The sequence below is a fragment of the Delphinus delphis genome, chromosome 2 (genome assembly GCF_949987515.2).
Source record: "Delphinus delphis chromosome 2, mDelDel1.2, whole genome shotgun sequence".
Classification (NCBI taxonomy): domain Eukaryota; kingdom Metazoa; phylum Chordata; class Mammalia; order Artiodactyla; family Delphinidae; genus Delphinus; species Delphinus delphis.
Genome location: NC_082684.1, coordinates 85,547,711 through 85,573,202, shown reverse-complemented (window position 1 = coordinate 85,573,202; position 25,492 = coordinate 85,547,711). Strand labels below are relative to the sequence as shown.

Below are 25,492 nucleotides of genomic sequence, written 5' to 3'. Positions count from 1 at the left end.
TCTTACTTGTCTTGTCATTTACACATAACACTTACCCTAGTAAGAATGAGACTTTTGGAAACCTTGGAAGAATGAAGTAACCCCAACGTGATCTTCAATTTCTCAAAGAGATCCCTCATTTCACCACGGCGGCGCCGCTCATTGGCAGTGTGTGTCCGGCGATAATAAGCAAAAGCCTCTGCTTCTTTCTGTAGTTTTTCACTCCAGTAATCAGGTTTTAGTTTTAGAGGAACTGGTGTAGCCTGTCCAAACAAAAGATCGCCACCTAAGTATCTTTCACATGTACCTGCCCTCTTCCTGCACCCCAAATGGCACTGCTCTATATCAGACACCCACCATCTTCTGCCTGGAGTATCATAACAGCCTCTCAATTGGTCAACTTACTACCAGTCTATCCTTACTCCAAATCAACAGTGTAAATTCTAATACATGCGAATGTGATATCACTTCTCAGCTCAAATTACAGTAGTTCTCAAATGAGGGAGAATTTGAGAGAGGGGATCTATAAAAAAGCTCATTTGTATAATTTATTATTAAAACTTGTTTTCATGACACAAATTATATGGAAAACTTTAACAAAATCTCGATTAGTGAAAAACAAGTTGAAAATTTTTTTTCGTAAATACTGTAAGACCCTTTAAAATTTATGGGAAAGGGTCAACTGCCTCTCTTCCTAAATCACTGTTCTCTCCAACCATTCCAAAGTGCTAGAAGTTTCCTAAACACACTACAATCCCACATCTCCATGCCATTACACAGGCTGTTGCCTGCACCTAACCCCTCCCACCCCCCCTTCATAACTTAACATTTAAAACTCAGACTTTCATTTTTTAGGAATGTCTTTCTTGACCTCAGGATGCCTTAGGCTTCCTTTCTCTCTTATTTATTCTACTTCCATTTTTAAAGTTATTTACTATAAAGAAGTAAAAGATGCATACAGGATTTAAAATATAAATATGTAAAGATCTTATAATGAAAAGCAACTGTATCTTGCACCTACAACTGGATCCTCAGAAACAACCACTTTTTGATTATTTTAGTGGCCTTTTCTGGTTCTTAAGTCTATATATATCCTAAGTTAAAAATAGTAACATACGCTTATTCTTTTCATTTTTCAATACAACCTATTTACTTCCTGCTATGCAGAAAAGGATTTAGCTCACCACTCTCTTGCATCTCACCATCCATCTTCCTAATACAGATATATCATTAATTTTAGTTCTCTATTGATCCCTTTGCAACTTGAAGATAATTCTATCTCCATTTCTCATTTCATCAATAGTGTCTCTTTGTAAAATGAGGATATCAGTACTCATATCCTTCCCTTCATTTCTTCTTCCCTCTTTTACCTCCCAACTTGTCATTTGTACTTACTCATTTTTCAAGACTGAAAATTAAGTCTTACATACTTTATTCATGGATTATAAAAGTTTTAAAAAATCATCAACAGTGACCAACCTATTATGACAATATGAATATTAATCATACCAAGTGAGTAATAATTACATTTCCTGTCTTTTACAGTTTCTTGGTTTTGTGTATGTGTGTCCCCCCAACCTTGATGTTTCTAACTGCCTTTATTTTCTTGACACTGTTTACCTTTATCATAGTAACAGTGGTACCATATCATGGGGTATGAAAGTACCCCCAAACTCTTCTACAAAATCAGTGTCTTTCTAAAGTTAAAAACATGTACATTAGTACAGTGTGGGAAAATCAAAGATACAACCAGATAGAAATAAAATTAATACTAAGTTTAAATACACCAATACACTAAAAATAATTTGCATGTAACAATAATGGTACAAAACAATGGACTGTGTAAATAGCTATTGTGAAAATTCTTACATCTCAAAAATGTTTTAGGATGTCCAATGAAAAAATAAAAATTGTGATATATTCAAAATAATTATGGCCCTGCAAACATGTATCATATGCTCCCCCAAATCAAACCAAACTCAAACTAATCACCCAGTAGTTTTTCAAAGGACCTGAATACCACCCTCCATCTCAACCCAATCTCATCATTTTTATCTCTTAAATTAAGAAGACAGAATAACAAGTGGAAAATGGTTAAACAATTGCACTCTCTTCCATTCTTAGTGTTAGTTAGGATAAAGAGAAAACCTTCCTTAATTATGGTACTATGATATCCTACACTGAGTACATTAAGAAAATCAAATAAGGTTTATAATTTCATGGCTCCCTGAACTGCTAGCCATTACTTCAGATAATAACTAATTTTTTAGATCACCAGAAAAATCAGGAGCCTAAATAAGAAAGAATGCTAGCCTGTTTCACATCATATCATTACATTATAGGATTAGTTTTCAAATAAGCACATCAGTTTTCATAAACTCCATACCCATTTTAATTCCTCTAAATTATTCTATCAACTGGGGGTGGGGGGCAGTAGACAACTGAGAAGGGAAAAAAAAAGCATTAATAGTATAATTTCATTAAGGGGAAAAAAGCTGATTATATTAACTCACTGGTAAAAATGGCCCTGAAAAAAGTCATAGCTAATACAGCTAATGTTGTTTTAACCCTAAGGACAAATGTTATCAATTTTATTAAATGAGTAATTATCATTAAACATACTGTAAATACCTTTCGACTCTTTTCAGCAGCTTTCTCATCTGTAGTGATATGCGTACGGCACCTAGATGAAGACAATATTTTCCAATTCTTATTGAAATTCAGTAATCTAATACCTATTTCATAGCTATATTAAACCAAACCATCCCAAATTGTCTAAATTGTAAGCAGCTTCTTTTCCCCATGGTCCGATATGTGGCAATATGATTTATTCAACAATATGCTTTTTTCTCAAATAAAAGTGTCCAAATAGACCCTAAAACTGCAAATTACTTTTTTCAATTGTGAAATATTTCAAACATACAAAACTGTACAAACAAAATACATAATCAACATCCAGGTATCTGTCACTAAGCTTGAGAAATAAAACATCACCAAAATATAGGCACATTCATCACCTTCCTTCCTTCTCATAAGTAAATGCTCGCAAACTGAGTTTACCATGCACATCTTTACAGTTTCTCCTAGGAATGTACTGATTCATCCCTAAACAGAAGATATTATGTAGCATTTTAAACTTACATGTAGTGTATCTTTCTTCAACTGATTTGTCTCATTCAGCACTGCATGTGAGATATGTTGATATATCTAGTTCAATCATTTTAACTGCTATATAGTATTCCAAACTGTTGAATTTTCCAAAATTTGTTTTAGAATGTTAGTAGTTATTTAGGTTGTATCCAAATTTCACAATGGCAAATTTTCACAATGGCTGCAATGGACAATCCCAGACATGACCCCTTGTACATGTGTGTGAGCCTTTCTAGGATGTATACCTAGGAGTGGAACTGCTGGATGGAAGAAATGCATGCACATCTTCAACTGTGGTCATGTCATACTGCTCTCCAAAGTGGTTTTAACTTACACTCCCACCTGCAGAATGTTCCCATTGCTCCACATCTAGACAACAGTACTATCAGAAATCTCGATTTATATCAATCTTATGGGTATAAATTGGTAAAGTCACTGTGGTTTAATTTGCATTTCCCACTTCGCCTTCCAATGCCAGGGGTGGAGGTTCGATCCCTGGTCGGGGAGATAAGATCCCACATGCCTCGGGGCCAAAAAACCAAAACATAAAACAGAAGCAATGTTGTAACAAACTCAATGAAGACTTTAAAAATGGTCCACATCAAAAAAAAAAAAAATCTTAAACTTTTTTTTGCATTTCTCTAATTACTTGTGAGGTAGAACAAATTTGCATGTTTACTGGCAGTCTTTTGTGAATTGCCCATGATATCCATTACTTACTTTTCTACTGGATCTTTTTCTTAATGACTTGTAAGAATTATTTTATATGCTTGATACTAATCTTCTGTCAAACACATATTGCAAATATTTTCCTTACAGTGTGAAACTGCCTTTTCACTGACAGAAATTTTTAAAATTTTAACAATCTGCTCCTTTACAGTTATGTGTTGGTTATTCTTGGCCCTTTATTATTCCAGTCCATTAAGATGGTATCTCTCTGTTTACTTAATTCTTCTTTTTTTTAAAAAATAAATTTTATTTCTTTATTGGTTGATTGATTGATTGATTGACTGCTGTGTTGGGTCCCCGTTGCTGTGCGCAGGCTTTCTCTAGTTGCGGTGAGTAGGGGCTACTCTTCGTTGCGGTGGCTTCTCTTATTGTGGAGCACGGGCTCTAGGTGCACGGGCTTCAGTAGTTGCGGCGCAGGGGCTTAGCTGCCCCGCAGCATGTGGGATCTTCCCGGAAGAGGGACTGAACCTGTGTCCCCTGCATTGGCAGGTGGATTCTTAACCACTGCGCCACCAGGGAAGTCCCTACTGAATTCTTCTTCAATGTCTTTCAATAACATTTGATAAAAGTCTTGCACAACTTGTGTTAATAATCCCAAACAGATTTTTCGTATTTTTAATTACCTTTTTTTGCTTGTTGCTATTGTTTAGGAACTCGATTTTAGTATACTGAACTTACATCCTGCAATACTGCTGAACTTAAGTCTAATTAAGTTTTTAAGAGATTTAAATTCTTTCAGTCTTAACCAGTAGGCAATTGAAGTACCTTCCAAATAGCCCTGGAGTGAAGAAAAATACTACCTACAGCCCTCCTTAGACTTTCTCACTAGGAATGAAGAATTACTCTTTCTTAACTCATTGCTGCTTCAGGTAGCTGATGACATAACAGGTTGAAAAGCTCAATGTCTGGCACAAAATAACAACTCTTACCTTCTTTCCCTTCTTTCTCTCACACCCCAGTTCCTAATCAATATAAGGCTTACTCAGAACATTTTTTTCTAAGGCATCATGCTCTCTGTATTTTCATCTCATCAGCTGAACAGCTATGAAAATTTTTCTAACTGTAATGACCTATTCAACTAGCAAAGTAACCAAATTTAGAATTTAATGCCATATTCTTAAAAGAACTAACCTTTGTTGAATAGTCCACTTGCATCAGTTATGTTAGTTATCTCATACATTATCTCATTTAATACTTGAAATGGGGGCATTTTCTTCATTTCATAGGTAAAGAATCTAAGATTCAGAGAGATTACAGACTTGCCCAAGATTAAACAGCCACAAACTAGCAAAAGCAGTATTTTAATACCAATGTATCAGGCTCCAAAAGCATATGTTATTCACACTTATATACTGCCTCCTAGCAATAAGGCAAGTTAATTACCTCTGGATTGCAGCTCCTCTCCTCATCTACTACTAAGAAAAAAGCTAGAGAAATAAAGGAACCATGTCAGTTACCCAGAACTCCTGAATAGAACATTTAGTTTTGCTTATGGTCATAAAATTACAACAACAAAAAACAACAATCCAAAGAGAAGTAAGACTTACAGCTGTTTGAAAGTCTGTGTATGGGCAGCTGCGGTCTTCAAGTGGACAACATTAACTTCCTCCGGGAGCTCTTCTACAGTCTCAATGTCCACCTGCTCTTCATCATCCTCAATGTATTCTACACAGTTATTCTGAAATACAGCATTTCAACAGTAAATAAAGTATTGGGAAGCAAGCACACCTAAACTTTTCAACTGAATGCTCCCCTTATAAAGCCAACCAGTGCCAAACACTGATCTTAAACCATGAGTACTGATAATCCTAAACTTGTTAATCATAAAATGGAATTAAGTCATAAAGACAACATATGGTTAGAGCTAACTACCAAGAACTACATTATAAATCACAGATATATATTAAAAAGACATCATTAGACTGAAGAGACAGAGTCCCCAAAGGGCTGTATGGATGCTTCAGTGTTATTTCTAGTGGACAAAATTCAGGTACAGATATATTAAAGCTGCATAAATCTTAATATTAAATAGCAGTAAAATAGAATTTGGTGAGGAAGAAGGTAGAAAGAAGAAAAATTCAGATTCTAGTTTGAGTGCTTCATGGTTAATCCCATATTAAACACCCACAGAAACATATTCAAGGCAGATATGGAAACAGATTATAGCCCAGACAGTCTTCTAAGTCTCTCAACCCTACAGAATGAGAGCTTTTGAAGAATTTCAGATACCAAAGAAGCCCAGGCTTGCTGTACTTATTATACCAAAATATGAGTCAATCAGTAAGCATTTATTGAGCACCCACCACAGAAACTCACTGTATATTTATAACAGTAGACTATATGGATTATGGGATATGCAGATACTTTTAAGTCCACCTTTAAAAGTAGTGTTTTACTATGCCAGAAACCAAACAGAGAATACATTATCTGTAATTGTACTGTACCAGAGAGGCACAACTCAAAATGAAGCATCCCCATCACCTTATTAATTCTATGTTTAAACTTGCTGGAAAAACTACTTACCCCCAAATTACAGGCTCCCTAAGGCTAAAGGACATAAATGATGCAAGTCATCGTTCATGATCCCCAATTTAAGCACCATCTAAATAATGTGTATTAAATATAAACAATGGATATTAAAATTAACGTTAGGAAGCTAAATCAACAGAACCCCAAGGGTTTGAATAGTAATGTAGGTAGATGCTTTACCATATTTAAACTGAAGAATGTGTACTGCGTGGCTTTAATTGCAGGTTTTATAAATAATATCCAATAAACTTCATCAGAGAAGACTTAAAAAGGCTACTCACAACTTTCCTTACACTATTCCAATATAATGCTAATCACAGGTATAAAGTTATCATAGGTGTCACACATAAACATAAATACAATGTAGAATTTAGATGTGAATGTCCTTAGTTTTAAAAGGCCAGTGTACCTGTCAGATTCCCTATTAGGAAATTCAAGCAATGCCACGCTGTATGACTAAGAAACACTAAAGGTTCCATTAAGTCAGTTCTACTGATAGCAATAGTTTTCACTGATTTTAAAGCTGGACTGTTTTTGACCTGTGGTTGCCAAGGGGGAGGAGGTGTGGGGAAAGGGATGGATTGGGAGTTTGGGATTAGCAGATGCAAACTATATACAGAATGGATAAACAACAAGGTCCTACTGTATAGCACAGGGAACTATATTCAATACCCTGTAATAAACCATAATGGAAAAATTTTTTTAATTAAAATTAAAATAAAGTTGGACTGTTTTTGGTCTGATGCTTACCTAGGCTGACTTACAACGAAAGACCCTGCAAAAAGTGCAAGAAGATCTGCAATCTAACTCCTAAACTACCTATAGACATAAGTCCTCAAAAAAGATTAGGTTATAGACAGAATATGAGGCAAATGCGTGTAGAATCATCCAACTGTAGAGCTAGAGCCTCATTTTATAAATGAGACAGGTGAGGTACAGAGATAACCAACATAGGAACGTTAGAATATTTAAACATTTTAGAGGTTTAAAATATGAATCTTTTTGCTATATTTTATCTCCGTAAGGCAGTTAGTTAGGCATTAACAGAGAAGGACCAGGTAACACAGGGAATGAATGAATCTCAAGGAAGTGAGATTCTAAAACTGCCAGGCATGACAATCATTGTATTATCTGCTCCTGAAGAGAGGGACACAATTTAGATTTCAAGGCACCCCACAGGCAGCTGGCTATCACCTCCTTATGTTTTACATCAGACCCCAGGTCAGGGGTCAGCAAACCACAGCCTGCCATCTGTTTTTGTAAATAAAGTTTTATTGGAACACAGCCACACTCATTCAGTTACTATTGCTTATGGCTGCTTTCACTCTACAACAGCAGTTGAGTAGTTGCAAGAGCAAGTCATCTAGCCTGCAAAGTCTAAAATATTTACAATCTGGCCCTTTACAAAAAAAGTTTGCCCAACTCCTGCCCTATATCATATCTGACTCTCAAGTTACTTAGTTCAGCAAATACAACCCTAAATAAAAGTCTAAAAAATGGCTTCAGAAAAATATAAATTAGAAAGGTCAAATTACAAAGGAAGATGACCAAAGTTCAGAATACAAATTCTAGACACTAATTTTAGGAGATGATTAAAAACAACTTTAGGCAGGGTTGTATTAAAATATTAAATAGTATTTTTCGTTTCTCTCCAAAAAGAAAAACATCTCTATAAATGCAGGTAGATAAATTATCTTCCAGTTCTAAGGCTGCCTATTCCCTGTTTCTTATATATATCTACCGGATAAGCTACAATCACTTCACATACAAAATGTCAAAGAAACTGAGACTGAATGGGAGTAGTGGTTTCAGACTTTTTCTTAAAAACCTAATTTGATAGGGACTCTCAAGCATCTATCCCCCTAAGGCTTAAGTCAGCCTTCCTATAATATCAGACAAGTCTCAAAGCTCAATATAAGCTCAATAAATGTTACCTGACTGACACAGCCCAAAAACTACAAAGTCATTTAATCATGATCTAAACCTAGGCATCCAAATCAATGTATCACGTCTTAGTGATCTTCTGGAAAAACTACTGTCTCTAATGAATCATTTAAATTCTTGAGGTTTCAGTCACAACAAAAATGGGCTCACCACCTTTTCTACATCATCAACCTCCTCACTCTGGTAGTCAGAAACAACATCCACAATCTCATCAATAGAATCATCGGTTTTCTCATTCTCATCTTCCTCATCATCCTCTTCCAAATCCAAAACAGTGAAGTCAGCACTGCTTCTCCCACCCTTCTTCTCTTGCTTTGGTTTTATCTGTTCTCCTGATAGCAGTAAGTGACCTTGAAAATGTCCTTCCCCTCTGCTCCCTTTGGTAGCTCTCCTAGGAAATATGGAGAAGGCTGCAGGACTAGAAATCCTACTCCAAGAATCACATTCAGTTTTTAAAATTCTGGCATTCTCAGTAGTTCCACTTTTTCCAAGTAAATCAGAGATGCCGTGTTCTTGTTGAAACACATCTGAATTTTCCTGACAAGTTTCTGTTTCTTTAATTAACTGCTCATCTGTCTCTTTCTTGCATTCTTGTGAAGTTCTAACACATTTCTGGGTCAAAGGGCCCTTTAGGTGTTTTCTCCACCTCTCCCTAATGCTGTCCTTCTCCAGAGAATCTCCACATCCCTTCTCCTTGGCCTCTGGCTTTGGATTAGATTGCTGCTCCACAACTCTGCTCCCTGAAAATTCAAGTTTACTTTCTTCTTTAGAGATAATTAGAAATTCATTTGATTTTTCCCCTGGATTGTCTAAGCCTTTCTGCTGTTCCACTTTCACATCAAGTTTTTTAAGCTGCACATTACTCACACTTTGGACTGTCATATTACTGGCTCTTCCAGAAATGGTCTTAACTTCCAGAACAGTCAGTTTTTCTTTGGAACTGTTATGATTCCTAATCCCATACTCTTCATCAACATTTTTATAGTCTTCACCTGTGTGTGAGCCAGTGCTATAGGCATGCTGAGAAGGTTTAACAGTTGCAGGACCTTCTTCTGTAAGGGATTCTTCATCTAAATGATCACCCCCATCTTCCAAGGAATCATTCAGAGTTTCTTCTGAGACAGTAGCTCCTGAGTTTTGCTTTATTATATTAGCCTCAGGGTCTATAGCTTCTCCTCCTGACTGCAGGGCCTTCTTAGTTTCCTGTTCTCTTTTTAAAAAGCTTGTTTCATCTTTTTGGTCTGCATTCTGAGATTCTCTTTTCATCTGAAGTGAAGCAACATGCTGAAGAATGGAGCTGGGAACAGGCTTTTGTCCTGGGAGCTGCAACAAGGCAAAACTACCAGACTGGAGAGGAATAAGACTGGCTGTACCAACAGGCTGCCCTCCTGAACTATAGGTTATTTTGGTTTCAGAGCCTGTTTTGCTTGCAAAGCTTTGTGGTTCAGGAGGGGAAATCCTCAGAGTCAATGTACCAGACTGAGACACAAAACTAGGTCCAGAAGAAAGCAATGATGGTGCCTGAGTGATAACATTCATTGCTGGAGAAGACCCAACAGTCTGAATTACAGGATTCATAACAGAGAAAGAGGAGGATGAAGCAGAAGATGGTGGAGTCTCTGAAGGTTTGGAAGGAGTGGGTAACCGGATTCCCATCACAGACCCTGGTAAGAAAAAGAACATTTTAAATCACCACTGCCCAAATCAAGACTTCCAAAGTATGCATTTCTTTTCTAACAGGTGATTCCAAGACACTAAGAAGACCAATCCTGGTGTATTAACATACCATATGACCAAATGATTCAAGAAAAGAGAAACTTATCAGAAATATCTCTAATTTTATACCTGGGTTCCGAAACATGACAGGCTGTAAGTTGGGCTGGGTATTAGAGCCTCGAAGCTGATGCAAAGGGAGGAGCTGGACAATCTGCCCATTAGGGTGCCTGAACAGGTTCATTCCACTTGGGCTCCTAACAGGCTGCAAGACCATCCGATGTCCCTGAAGTTGTGTGTTTGGGACAGGTCTAAGAGTAGGAGAACCCTGCTGCACTGGAATCAACAACAATCGAGGTCCAGCACGTTTCACTGTGTTAGGAGAGACCTGTGGAGTAGCCACTGGAATCTGAGGAGCATTTTCTGAAAAACAGGAAATGGGAAACATAGTATCAGAATTTCCCTTTAATACTTGGGAAAAAATAATTATGACATAGGATCTAACCATGCTACATATAACTTCTACTTTAAACTACAGAGTTGCTAAAATCCTGTCCGTCCATGATACACTACTTACTAGTCTTATGGCTGAGACAATTTACTTTAAACCTAAGTATTAGCCAGACATTGCAGGGCCTTACATTTAGATTGGTAAAAAAGAAAGTATCAATTGTCAAGAGGTGCATTTAAAGAGATAACACTTCTGCCTAATGAAAAACATGGCCTCTTAACCTGGTTCTCATTAAAGTTCAAGATAAAATTCTCTTGTTCAACTTAAAAATTCAGGCTGTTAACACTTAATAGACTTATGACTTAGTTTCACAGGTCTTACTCAAGTAAGAAAAAGTCAAGGACTAAAAATCACAAAGTACTAAAAACTTCTTGGCTTGTAAAATTCACTGATAAATAAGCAAAGCATAAAGATTTGTGGAAATTATTTTTCAGAAGGAAAAAAATACATACCCCCAAAAAATGGAATGAAATTAAGAGACATCAAAGAAGCAGGGAAATAAAGCCTGGTTAGGAAGAGGCAAAAGATAGTTTTAAAACAAACAGAAAAAGCAGAAATTTAATGCAGAAGATGTGAATTAAAAGAGATTTCAAAATATTAATAGTACCTAAAGATTCACTTTAATGTCTGGAAGAAAATACTAAGGACATGAAAAAAAATAATATGAGTAATCTACAGCTAGGTTTTGGGTCACAGGAATAAAGAGGAAGGAATAACGTAATAGTAAGCATAAATGAAAGTGGTCTAACATTACCATTCAAATTACTGAACTTCTTTAACATTATTATTTCCAATTACCCCTTTTTTTAAAACATTATTAAATAAAATTTTTCATCAGTTTGTCACTAAATATAAAAATCAACAAGCCAAACAAAACAAAGATTTTAATATGTGATATTCTATCAGATAGGTACTCTGCCCAAAAAACATATCAAATTTCTAAAACAAAGTGAAGCTCCTAAGATTTACATGACAAATTATATATAGAAGATCCATGACTACTTTTGAAAATGAAATAAAACACAAAGACCAAACTGTTTATGAAAAATAGTGTGCAACTTAAAACAAATTCATCTATCTTATGTGAATTAAGAAACATGTTAAAGCATTCTTAATTTCCTGAACATTTCTATTCACATTAAATTTTAGAGAGTGATTCAAAACCAAATAACTCCAAAAGCAGCCTTTAATACACACACTAAATATGTGATTACTTATTAATATGCGTGAGAGGGGAAGAAGGGAAAGACAAAAAGAAGGAAAGTCAAATGAAAAAGTCAGAGTTGTCTAAATCCCAAAGTTGAGATCTACTTTATGAACCTATAACAAAATTATACACTTCCTTAGAAGTTGGCAGTGATTTGAGTCAGCTCCATTTATAAAAGAGCAGGTAAGAAAATCTGTTAACATTAGTATTTCCTCAAGTAGTATTACAGAAGACACTTTTAGGTGGTAGGTGGATATAGAATAACACCATATCACATTGTCAGCATTTTAATCTTTTGATTAAAATACAGAAGAAATTACCAGTCTTTGATATTATGTCTTTAATATTATGCCAACGTTTTCTAACTTTCTTCATTAACAGAAATAGCAAGCCACATGTTAAGAACTTACAGTAGCTGGCTAGTATTTGATACTTTTTATTATTGTTTCAGTGTATTTATTTATGAGGCTACCCTCTATTTTGGCAAGTAATGTTGGTTTCCAATAACAGTAATACTGCTCCTTTTAAAAGTACATTTAAGTGAACAAATGACTGGATTTAAATAAAAATATTATGTCAATTGTATGATAGTACAAATGGGAATCAGAGCAAAATACCTGAATGTATGTTCCAAGTGACTGAAATCTGAGAGACAATGAACTACAAAAGGTAAACTGTTTTACAGTTTCATGACAATTAAAAATATAAAGAAAGGTTAGAATCCATGATTTAGAAGACATGACCAGTTAAAATATGACAAGATATGAACCTTGAGATACACAGGAAATCAAAACAGCTTCATCAACAACTATCTTACTTTTGAAATTATATATTAGCCATTTTTGGTATGTTTATTTACAGGAAGTAGCAAAAGACAACAAATTTGATACTGTCATCCATTTTTCCTTTCAACAGCACTTCAATTTATAAATCACTTCTTTCCTAAAATATCAAGAGGGATTTGGACCATGCCCCTAAAGACAAAAATATTTAGTAGGAAAACTATCAGTTACCAAGACAGAACTGCTGTTGGCTATTTTATTCCCCCTTAAATCCTGCAAAGTCTTTCATACTCTTTTCCACAGTAATTCCTCTTAGAGTCTACTAAGAGAACAACTTGCTTTAGCTGGTTGAATTAAGATAGAAAAATTACCAAAGTGTTGAACTATTCCTATTTCAAATTCACTTAAACTAAGCCAACAAGAGAAAAAATTTCATTTTAACTATAAACTTAACATATAAAATATCAGAGTCCAGAACAAAGAAATATGCCTCCTTACTTCTATTTCAATCAGTTTACATATAGTAATTAAGCAGGAGAATAATGTCAGTAGTATATAGGAGTTGGGCTGATTCATAAATGATTTTTACTAAGAAAGAGGACCTAGAATTTTAATCTTAAGCAAGGAGGAGAGAAAGGGCCCTCAGCTTGGCTGCAGCAGAAGCAGAAGCCCTCCAATCTTTTTTAAATATAAAGCAGCAGCCCTCCCACCCCCAAAACAGGGAACAACTACATATGGTTCCGTCCTCAGAGATATGCGTCCCCAGCTCTCAGCACACAACAGGCTGCACTTCCTCCTGTGCCCACCTTAACGCTGCTCTACTGGCTCAGAGTTCCACTCCCATATGCAGTATTCTTCAGCCAGCATTTCCATTCTAATGTTTTTGAATATCGTTAATCTCCTGAAGAAATCTCTAGCCCCATTAAACCATCTGTCAACGCTGTTTATCTCTAAAGTACCAGTTACAGGTTTTATTAGCGCTCTGGTTACAAAATTGCATGAATTTTCAGTGATTGTCCTAACCCTATCTTTACCACAAGCTCTATTATTTTCAGTGTTCAGTTTTGCAGAATGTAATGATTTTTAGGAATATATGTATCATGTTATAGCAGAAACACCTGATATATCTATAATCCTATCAAAACCACAAAGTTATATAAACAGCTGAGTAAACCAGCTTGTAACATCTAGGCCTTACCTGGTCTCTGGCTCACTGGTGGACTCCCATCAATTCCCGAGAGTATAATGGGAACAGAGCTCAGAGATGAAGTTGGTGTGGTCACCATGGAGGAAGATGCAGCTGTGGTCACCACGACTATGGAGGTGGAGGCAGTGGAAGCAACAGGAAGAGTTATGGTTGGAGGAGATGCTACCAAAGACTTAGGAAAAGCAACTGAAGCCACAGGGGTAGTTATCCCAGTCGTTTTGATAAGGTTCACAGTGGCTGTAGACTGGGTAGGTGTTACAAGGGTGCTGGTATTAGTTTCAGAGACCTCAACAACCCCTGCAGTGGGGGCACCAGAAGAATAAGTAGTTTCCTTAGTTCCCACGTCAGAAATAGCAGTCACAGGTGTCACAGCAGTAACATTCTCTAAAAACACTTGAGGGGTGGTAGTAGTGACAGCAGCAGTCACAGGACTGCACACCTGAACTGGCTCAGAAGAAACCACAGGTGTGACGACCATTACTGGAGAAGGTCTGATACTGAACTTCTGTGGCCCTGTTAGGGGTTGGGGTGTGCTAACTCCAGGTATCTTCTGTTGCAGGGCTCCAACTTTACTCATCACAAACTGTGTGAACACACCACCAGGAGAGGGTCGAGCCGCTGCAAATAAAAATTTGCTGGTCAAAAATCTTCAGTTCTCATATTTTATCCTTGTAGTGATTGTGTTTATCAACATATTGTGCACCACTGGGTCAATTTCTTACAGGTATTAAGAAATTTCTTACCTGCATTACACATGCCAATTTCCACCCACAGAAATCAAACACACCTCTCCACCCAAACCAAACCTTTAAAATTCTAACTTTAACAAAGGGATTGAAATTGGGTGTTCCTTCTGAAATTCTTTTGGTTATGCAATATAATCAAATTGCCAGGACACTAAAAAGACAGTACAGCAGCACACAACTTCATCATCTAAAACAGATGAAGAGATTGCACTCCTCCTCATTAGAAAGGACGCCCATACCCTTTCTCTCTGGGTGTGGATTTCTGCCTAGCTTCCAACTTAATACAACTGTTTCTCTGTGTGCTCTCTGAATGAATGAATAAAAACAGATGAAGAAAATAAGAAGTTGAAACTGTATTCCTAATTCTAATTTTAAAACTTTTTTCCATCACTTCCTCCTGTCCCAGCACCTCCACCTCTTTATTGCTGTCCTTTTACAAGACAGTAAAGTTTTGCATTTTTCTAAAATGTATAAAGACATTTTTTAAAAGAGGGCAGGGGGCTTCCCCGGTGGCGCAATGGTTGAGAGTCCGCCTGCCGATGCAGGGGACGCGGGCTCATGCCCCGGTCCGGGAAGATCCCACATGCCGCGGAGTGGCTGGGCCCGTGAGCCATGGCCGCTGAGCCTGCGCGTCCGGAGCATGTACTCCGCAACGGGAGCGGCCACAAGAGTGAGAGGCCCACGTACCGCCAAAAAAAAAAAAAAAGAGGGCAGGATAAGACTATCTTTTTTAAAAATCACCAACTGAAGCTACTTTTTAAGAAAGAGGTAAAATGGGTTCTTTTTAAGGCAAGGCCTATCCTCCATCTTCACACAAGTCCAGCATTTAGCCAGAGATTTCAATTTCCTATTAGAGGAATAAAAATAGAGCAAATGACATTTTTACTTAACATTCCTAAATAGATCTGAAACAACAAAAAGAGGAATCCAGTAAACCAACTGTATATACTCTCAATGCTAAAACACAAATGATTTCAAGAAGGTAATTTTTTACAGACTCTAGCACTGCAATGTTAAACAAATGAGGTTTTTACTCACAGAACAGGGACGAATATAATAAAGCACTGTTTCCAAAATTCTATTTTACAAGAGCCTTCTACTCTAAGACTAATACTAACTCAACCCACTTTGATTTTGCTAGCTCCTTGGTTTCATTAGGTTCAAGAAACATACATATGACTGGTACCAAAAACACCAGTCCTCATAGGAAAAATAGTAAATTAGGGAAAGTATTTAAGAATACATCTTCCCTTTTGAAAAACAAAATTAAAAACCTAAGTCTTTTTCTACATTAATAAAACCAGTCTAAAAGTCTGGAAATAACTGTAAAACTAACTCAAATTCAGTTCATCTAGTATTGTAGGTCATCAGAAGAGTTACTAAAAAATTCAGGCAAGATAGACATCAAGAAAAAAAATAATGCCAACTTCTATATTTCTCTAAGTTTTACAACCCCCGTATCTGTATCCACTGGCCCAGCACCAGGTTACAACCCTTTGGAAAACGTATATACAGTCCAACTTACCAATTGGTCTTTTCGCCGGGACAAATGCCTTCAGATTCTTCCCAGGGCGATTTGTTGTAGCGCTGGAGGAGGATGCCGTTTTGGAATTGGATGTTGAAGGCAACAGGGTACGTGGTTTCCTGGATGCAGCCACCTTGGCATTGGATGCTACCTTGGAGATGACAGTACTGAGGGTTGAGAGGTCCAGGACTGAGGGTCGCAACCTGCCTGTGATATAAGCAGCTAGCCTATTGGCTGGATGCAATGCCCCCATCTGTCCCAATAGCAACTTAGCCTGCGGGTAACTCTTACCATTAACCTGAAACAAGTGGCAAAGAGAAATTCTGTAAAGATAAAATTCTCTTGCTAACTCATCTCCCTTGACAAGGGTTTCATTTTTACCAGGTTTTAAAAGTCTGTTTTTCAGATTTAAAGGGAAAAAGAAATGGACTTTTTCCATTTGGTATAATCTGAGTATTTAGGAGATGGAAAAAAATGTTGTCATCTGATACTCTAAACTAATCTCATCTCCTTCATTTTGGTAGTTTGGAAACAGAGAATCTTAGAAACTCATCATACCTGCATCCTAGATATGTGTAAGATACAGTCAAATCTAAGGAAAACCATCCAATTGTTTTACTTGTCAACATGCAACTCTGGTTAAGCTATTAACAATCATCAGCAAAAAATATGAGTAACTGTGTTCCATGAAATCTGACAAGACCAGTGGCATGATGAACCCTTCTCATAAGCATCCTTCATACTTGAAAAATATATGGTGAGTCTACTTTAACTTATGAGAAAGCCACTGTTACAAATACCTAAGCCACAAAGTCACCTTAGTTTTCAATTTTCAAAAAACTCAACTTTGAAGATAATTGTCTTCATCTTTTGGACAAAACTTGGACTCAAGATAAATGCTAGTTGAAACTCATAGTAATTTTTTAAATTGTCAGAAGAAAATGAATCAATGAATGAGGTAAAGATTTTTCTCTACTGCCTGAGTTGACAGACCACCCCATCTTAGGCATGAGAATCATTTTTAAAAAAAGAAAACAAAAACCTCCCAAGTTTCTTACCCAAGTTCTCTATGTCATATTGCTAAGTGACTAGAGGAGATACCCTTTCCTGTCTCTCTTTTCCATCATTTAAAGGGGTGAGGGAGTGGAGTGAGGTGGGGAAAATCCTACTCTCTAAATTAATAGGGAACTGGTGAGGAGAATAGCTACACCAAGCTCCTCTCTCTTCTAAGACACAAAATTACTCTTTGCTACTTAAGTAAAATTGTTATTATTTCCAGAAAGATCAGGAATATCTTTGCCCCATGTTTGATACAAAGAATACGATCTTTCCATCCTAAAGTAAGCTTTACTATATAGTCTTCCAGGTTCTGTGGAGTCTGGATCAGATACCCCTATCTGCTCCTTTGGGACTTGCTCTGAACACTACTCAGTAGCTCCCCCAAAGCATACCTTATAACAGTGGCCTGACTGCTTATGCAGGTTCATATTTTACAGTGGCTTTCTGAGTCCTACAGAGGAGAACACAAAATTTCTATGACTGTATCTGAGGGGTGTTTAATCTCACTAGAAATGATCTCAGGTAAGTCTCTGTTCTCAAAGTATCAATCAATAAATGAAACAAGGAGAAAACACTCTTCTCATCATTAAGAGTTTAAGAAATATCAACAGAAGCAGTTACATAGCAACCGCAACAGAAAGTTTTTAATTAAATAGATCAGTCATAACAATGGAACAGACCTTAGCCCAGAGAAGCAGTTGAGCTAGTGAAGTCAAGTAACCTTAGCAATAAAGTCAGACACTAACCCACATTTGGTACTATGATATAAAAGTGCATTTGATATGTCACTGAACAAAAAGAGAAAAGCTTTTTGACTGTGACATTTTACCTCAGAACTTTTCTTTCCAAAGGATTTTCTAATGCCAGTATAATTTTACTAATATACCTGCCTGAATTACTTAACAGCAGGGATATAGATATTTGCCCTACAACAATGATTAGACTGCAAAAACTCTATGAATCAAATAAAGAAAAAATAAGTAAATTGTGGCTCATTTTTATATTTATGTATTTGAATAACACCGTTCTAAATTTAAATTTTCTCCCAAGTTTCCAAACATACTGCCTATCTTAAAAGTCAGTTTCACCTTGTTTATTTTAAAAGCTGTCTGCTAATAATAATCCCAAGAACTAGACTGAATCCCTTACTCTCCTTGCTTGACTGTCAAAATATCACTGCAGCCCAGGTAATACAGTTTAAGAGCAACTTTCTAGGAAGACTAGAAAGAAAACTATACGCCAATATAGTACTCTACCTTTCTGTTTGTAAATGTGCCAAAAATTCACCCTAGGTATGCATCTAACCTAGGCCTATTACAAAAAGAGGTAATGATTTTGTCACCCAGTTCCCAGGAAATGTGAAGATAAGTAATATAAGGCCCACAAAGGGTTCTGAAAAATCAAGGTGTTTCCTAAGTATAAAAAGGTGCTACATCCAGATTAAAGATAATTCTCACCTGGATAAGCCCAGATGTGCTTGAACTGGGTTTACGTTTATAGGCCACAAGCTTCCCTGCAGGAGAAAGCCCTGCATAAAAGGGCAGACCTTTGCCTCCATGTAATCTCTCCCTCACTGAATCCAGGGCATCTGTCTGCACGGGAGAGATATCATCCATTTTCCCAGGGGATAATGGACCGTCAGGAGTCTCTGATCCAGATTTCTCAGCCATATCATCTTGGTCTTGACATGATGGCATAGAGATTTTCACACGAGAAGAATAAACAGGAGGATTCTTTTCACCCCGGCTCTTTCGCTGAGAAGCCAACTCAATGATGAAGCTGCCCACCTTAAGTGACTGTGGCATGTTGCTATTGATGTGCTGCGATAAGATGCTCAAAATCTTGTTCCGATCCTCCTCCCAGTTGCAGTCTGAGATGATTTCTATCAGTTTGGTGGGACCGCCAGGTGACCTCTGATGCACATAGGAGGTAGAAGAGGATTCCCCTTCATTGCAGGAAGACTTCCAGCTCTTTTCTGATAAAGAATTGAAAGATATTTCTGTATCACAGAATTTTGTACTGAACTTTGAAAAATTTTTATTTTTCCTGAGTTCTCAGAAACTGCCAGGGGCATAGAAATTCAACAGTTGCCCAGTGTCCCATTCCCAGGTACTTTCAGTGGTAATTTGACACTCATAATTTGGGAATTTTCCATGAAAAAAAAGATTCCAGATAATCAGACTATAAAATCTTCACTATTCTGCTCACTGGGCTCTCAATAAAAGGGAGTCCCTCTTAAGACTGCCCTAAAAAGCCATTAACTATTACCTAAGAAAGTATCACCTTGCAAACAAAGTATATAACCAAGGTTAGGCTTATTTGGGATAGTGTACTTGCTATCCATATGGGCAAAGCAAAGATACTTGCAAGATGCTTTGTAATATGTGATGGGTAAAGTCAATCCTAAAGAACAGCAGCAAGAGAGATGGTGTTTGGTTTTTTAAAAAAAAAAAAGTGAGCTCTATCTCTAGTTTCCACTGTAAATACTTCTGAATTACTTCTGTATCTCTAGATATGATTGCTCCACTTCTACATTTTATGCAAAACCACTCAAGTGTGCTTATATTCATGGCAACATATTAACTAAATGTATATTCACTAGCTAGATTTCTATAGCAGAATCTCCCAACCAATGTGCTATAGTTACAGATGTCAGGATACAGATCCCCTCAGCCTTCAGGGTGGTCATGTTAATAGGTAGCTTCCTCCACTTGCCCCGGTGTGCTAACAACATTACCATTTTTTGTGTTTATCATGCCATTAAAAAAAAGTTAGGAGGCACTGCTGCTTAAATGTCTGAAGTTTTAAAGAGCAAAACCAAAAACAAATAGTTAACTCCCTAGACACTACCTTTCACCATAGTAATTCTGGCAGTAGCCTTTACTAGATAAATCAGCAATACTCCCTCCTTTCTCCCTCTGTATTTCTCCAACTGTGGCAACTATTGAGAACACCAGGGAAAATTTCAGTAGCTAATGATGCCAATATTGCTGAGGTTTTTATATAAAGAAGTTTAAAAACGAAAATCACTGACTTCATCCTAAATGTTTCTTGCAACAACATACCATATCAACACCAACAAACTGTACTTCTTAGAACAGGAGTGAGAAACACAGCAAATAATTGGAAAAAAACTTATCTATCATCTCTATTTTTAGCAAAAACTAGAAACAGGGTAGGTAGACATGCTCTGGATTGGTAGCTTTGATTTCCCCCCATTATTAGTATAATCCACACCTATATAATATAAATACTATCAAATGATAAGACCTAGTTTTCATTCTGACCTTGTGATTTATCAGAATCGTCCTCCAGGTCACAGGTGATTGGTTTCAAGGGCTGCTGTTCAGAATCTGGCTCCTGACAAAGAGAGTAACACAGAAAATACTTCAATTCAACACATATTTAATATCAATAGAGACTAGGACATGAGAATTAAATTTCTCAAGGAAGCCTAAAACGGTAGAAAGATTAAAGTGCTCAAAGAACATCTTCACATCCACATGCACAGGTGCATTACTATCATATTATACAACCGTAAAAACAAGTAGTCTTGCTGTTTAATGTCCTTGACAGTGACTGAGTTACCAAGAAAGAATTAACAGTGCACTTCATAGTGTAATTCTAGTAAAGAAGGAAAAATATTTGATGTTTAATGAAACAAGTTTCAGTTATTTAGAAAATTCACCAATGTGGAAAGATGCAAATACTAATAATCACATTAATTAAAACCAAAAATGTTTAAACTTTTAAAAGTTACTCCAACATCAGAAAGAATACTTTTAATGACCTTAAGGGAATATTCTCTAGAATAGGCATGCAGAGAAACATATAAATTGATAGACACATTATGTAAACCTTCTCTGCCGTTCAGAATTATTTCAAATTATTCCAATAGTAATGCAAATTCTAATACCAGCAACAGGGAATCGGAAGTTAAAAAGAAAAATCTACGCAATAAGTAATTCACCTTTACACTACAGTTCTCAGGACTAGAATGACATGAGCCCTGCTGCTGAAACGATGGTGATGGTGATGGTGATGGTTGTCTCTGTTCCTCTTGTTTTCGTTCATACACTCGAACTCGGGCACAAGTCATCATACTTTCAAAGTACAAGTAGACTGGATCCTTGTCTTCTTCCCGAATCTGTAAGTTTCATACAACAAAACATTCCAAACACTGGGGAAAAGTCTCTGGGACTCCCAAAGGAAAAGGATGTTTAATCTTTGCTTCTATTACAACACTTAAAAAATTTAATGCAAACTTTAAAGTTAAATAGTACAATTACAGTTTGTATGTGCTGAATCTTGGGGCAGTTAGAAAGGATCTGGTTCTCTTTCAAGAAAATTCAGCACACCAGAGCAGTGCTTCTCAAATTATCTGCAGTGAAGGATAAATTTCTTAATTACCTGTCACACACAGACTGAAACTTTTGTAAAATAAATTACCAGAAAAATAAAGGCCAGGTCTTTCAGTATTAGATTTAATAGATAAAAATTTCTCTATCAACTTGTAGCAAAAGTTTCTCAACATCTACTCTCATTTTCTATACTTATTTCATCACAGACTAATAACAAACAGTTATAGATCAGCACTGTACGAGACCACACTGAATAGCACTGCACTAAAAGATCTTCTTCAATTTAATGGACTGTAAAGACTGAAATGGATTTATTAATAATCAGATATGCTTAAGCTATTAACACAAGAGAAGCATCAGCTCTTTTACCTATCATCTTCATCTGGTCATGCAAACGTTATTTTAAATCTTGAACTTTACTGTATATAAAAAAATTTGCTTTAAAAAGATCACAGTAATTTTTTAAACCTTCTCCCTAATGCTTTTCTAATAATGTGTACTACATACATCTTAATCACTCAATATTCTATACTACAGGAATAAGAGTACCTTTTGCAAGTCACGTTTAAAAAAAAAAAAGGTCCATCTTTATATGATCCTTCTAAAGAGAGATCTGGCTATCTTTAAGAATTACAGTAATCCTGCACAGGTCCACTTACACACCTTTTCGTCAACAGTAAATACTACAGTACTACATGATCCTCGGTTGGCTGAATCCACACATGCAGAATTATGGACACAGAGGGTTAAATGTAACGTTATATGCAGACTTTTGACTGCACAGAGGGTCCACACTCTTAACCCCTGTATTGCTCAAGGGTCAACCATACTACTATTCACTTTACTTTTAATGACATTTTTTAAAGTGCCATCAATTAAACTGACTAAATCAGAAAGGGAAATGGCTTGCAGACATATTACCTGAAAGCACCATGATTCACAGAATACAAACCAAAAATCTGGTTGAAACCCATCAACTTTACAAATGATTTTTGTAACTTTCAATAAAAGATGTTAACACCAAGCTTACCACAGGATTGGGTTTGGGAGTATATGCCCTTGCAGGTTTAATTCCAGTGAGCAGTTTGCCCTTTACAGTAGTAGATAAAACTTCTGGCTGAGGCAACAACAATGGTTTCATAGGCTCAATGACAGAAGGCGTTGGGATATAAACTGGCTCTGGATCTACTTCACCTTCTACTTTCACCCATAATGGGTAATGTCGAACAGGCTGTTCAGGCTCTGTTTCACATATAGCTTAACAAAAAGAAGGGTAAGATTGTTAGATGCCTTTGGCAACAAAAGTTCACTGCGGCATTGCCAAAACAAAATATGCTCCTCATAAAAAGCACCAACTCATTAAAATAATCAAACAGATGCCCCCTAAGAAAACCTTTAGTTGCCCTCATGCACCTTAATTCATTCATCTATTAACCAAATATTTGTTGAATACCTATTATAAATCAGATACTGTTTTAGACACTAGAGTGAAAATAGCTATTAAAACAAAGTTCTTGCCTTCACAGAGTTTATAACCCATAGGAGAAAACAAACTAATAAACATATAGTATCAAGTAAGAAGAGCACCGTTGAACAATATAGCTGGGTAAATAAAGGATGAAGAGTTAACAGGAGATGCTATTATATTTAACATGGTCAGAAAAGACTTCCTCTAGTATCTTGGAAAGGTAATCATTCTATACTACAGTTTTTAATTTTACAAATAACAAATATTTATTGAACCTTACTATGTACAGACTCTAAGCACTTCACATGTTTTAAATCATGTAACTGTAACAATAGTCCTTGAGGTATTATTATTCCCATTTTGCAGAAGCTGAGGTTCAGGCAAGTCCATCAGTAAGAGGCAAAAGCAGGATCAAACCCAGTCAATCTGGCTCCAGAGCTGTTACGGTTGCCTTCTGATGACAAATTGTATTCAAAAGTTAGCCTGAACTCAGCACAGGAGCAAAAATACATTTAATACAAAAGCAATGAAACCTGACTGAGATGAAATCATACTATCAACAAGTTCTACAGAAAGGAAAATATGCATTGATTATTTAACCAAATTAAATGGAGGATCTAGGTTAATAGGCTGCTGGCTTTATTCTTAAAGCAAACTGCCCAATCCCATCAAGAAGACAGAGAAGCAAACCTTGTTTTTTGAATTTCAATAGTCAGTGCTCTGAGAGGATATAGCTGATTCTGAACCAAAGACCCAAAATCTATGCCTAAAGTCACATAAAATGTGACTACGCAGCAACTGACACTTAATCAGACACTTAATCTTTTATAACAAAGCAGTATCCAAACCGCTACCTGATTTCATAAGAAGTACACCTGCTCTAACATTAAGACCCAACTAGTAAAGAACAATTTTGCCCCGAAGTCTCCTAAGGCTAACATCATTCAGAGCATAACCACAAAATACTGAAAAAAGGCTTAAAATAGGGAGGAAAAAACCTTCAGAGCTAGAATGTGATTGGGCCAATTAATTAGCTACTTAGCAGTCTCTGTTAACCAACTTTTATAACTTAGCTTATTTATCACGTAATTCACAAAGGCTGGTTAAACCCTAGTATTCATTCATGTATTCAAATATTTAAATGTTCACTATGTATCAGACTTTGTAGATACAGTAATGAACAAAACTGACAAAAACCCCTGCCTTTATGGAGCTTACATTTAAATTGGAGGGAAGAGGGTAAGGCAGGCAATAAGACAAATAATGAAAATATGTTGGATTTTGATAAGTGCTTACGAGAAAAAAACAAAGCAGAGAGAAGTAAACAGTATGTTTAGGGAGTATGTATTTTGAGGGGGAGTGTTGCAATTTTGAAAAGGGTAACCAGGGAGACTTCCCTGGCAGTCCAGTGATTAAGACTTTGCCTTCCAATGCAGGGGGTGCAGGTTCAATCCCTGGTCAGGGAACTATGATCCCACATGCCTCATGGCCAAAAAAAAACCCAAAACATAAAACAGAAGCAATACTGTAACAAATAAAGACTTAAAAAAAAAAAGGTCCACATCAAAAAAAAAAACTCTTAAAAGTAGTAATAACAATAATAAAAGGGTAACCAGGGATGACCTTACAATGAAGGTGGTGTATATAGAGCCTCTACCACTCATTTGGTTAAAGCTTTATTGTCTAGTTTTACAAATTATTTCACACACATATTAATTCTACTACAAAAATAAAAGCCTTCAGACAGGTCAAGTACTATTGTCTTACCTCCCTTAATCATGTTTCAACGATTTTCTAAGCCTCCATAAACTACTGATTATAATAAGTAAAGAACCTTTCTCATCTTTTTTTCTTTTGAAAATAGTAACTCCTAAATATACAATACTTCAGAAGAAACCCTCTTAAAATGTCTGAAAACGTCCTAATTCCTCATAGAGAATCAAAGATAACTCTAAAGTTTCAATTGTGGATAAGAGGGAAAATGGTGGTTCCAATAAATAGGAGAGTTCACAAAACCTACTGAATTGAGTTCTGTTTAGGACATGTGATGGGAGTGACAGCAACATAGCCAAGTAGGATAAGCAATAAAAATTAGGACTGTCATTGGCAGAGACTACACCTGAAGCCATGAAAATGGACAGCTCCACACAAGGGCCAAAACAACAGTCCACTTCCTCACACTACATTAGCCCGCTGTCCACTTGATTCCTTTACACAGCCTGGAATACAAGATAGAGCACTTCTCTGCTCCCCTCACAATACACTAGAGATACTCGTACCCCTTCATCTGAAACCCAGATAAAGGGAGCTACTAGCAAAGGCAGGATAAGGGGAGAACCAGAGTAGCATATATTCACAGAAACCTGTTTCAAGAAAGAATCAATATCCCCTCATTTCTATTCAAATGCCTTCTAAAATACACTATCTTCCCGAGGTTCCCTAGCGTTATCACTCTGTCTTCTGAGTTCTTGATAAGACTTTTGTTCATGACACTTAAAACACATGGCACTTTTGTTACTGTGGCACTTAAAATTACCATAAATATATATCTACATGATTACCATATACCTGTTTCATCAAAC

The 25,492-nt window shown here is 36.5% G+C and overlaps 1 protein-coding gene across 13 annotated transcripts in view; it reads right to left on the bottom strand.

The window, feature by feature from the left end:
- MGA (MAX dimerization protein MGA) overlaps positions 1-25,492 on the bottom strand; it is a 159,983-nt gene that overhangs the window by 10,098 nt on the left and 124,393 nt on the right. For 5 of the 13 annotated variants that reach the window (XM_060005039.1, XM_060005040.1, XM_069540451.1 and 2 more), the window contains exons 10-20: positions 22,473-22,699; positions 21,052-21,228; positions 20,369-20,441; positions 18,539-19,056; positions 16,023-16,320; positions 13,743-14,369; positions 10,177-10,467; positions 8,485-9,995; positions 5,406-5,536; positions 2,611-2,662; positions 36-242 (exon numbers count right to left, since the gene is read on the bottom strand). In XM_060005039.1, the coding sequence (XP_059861022.1) occupies positions 36-242; positions 2,611-2,662; positions 5,406-5,536; positions 8,485-9,995; positions 10,177-10,467; positions 13,743-14,369; positions 16,023-16,320; positions 18,539-19,056; positions 20,369-20,441; positions 21,052-21,228; positions 22,473-22,699 (4,112 nt within the window). Of the gene's footprint in view, positions 1-35; positions 243-2,610; positions 2,663-5,405; positions 5,537-8,484; positions 9,996-10,176; positions 10,468-13,742; positions 14,370-16,022; positions 16,321-17,344; positions 17,533-18,538; positions 19,057-20,368; positions 20,442-21,051; positions 21,229-22,472; positions 22,700-25,492 lie in introns of those variants that run through there. The other 8 variants (XM_069540454.1, XM_069540453.1, XM_069540450.1 and 5 more) reach the window with 8 other exon arrangements.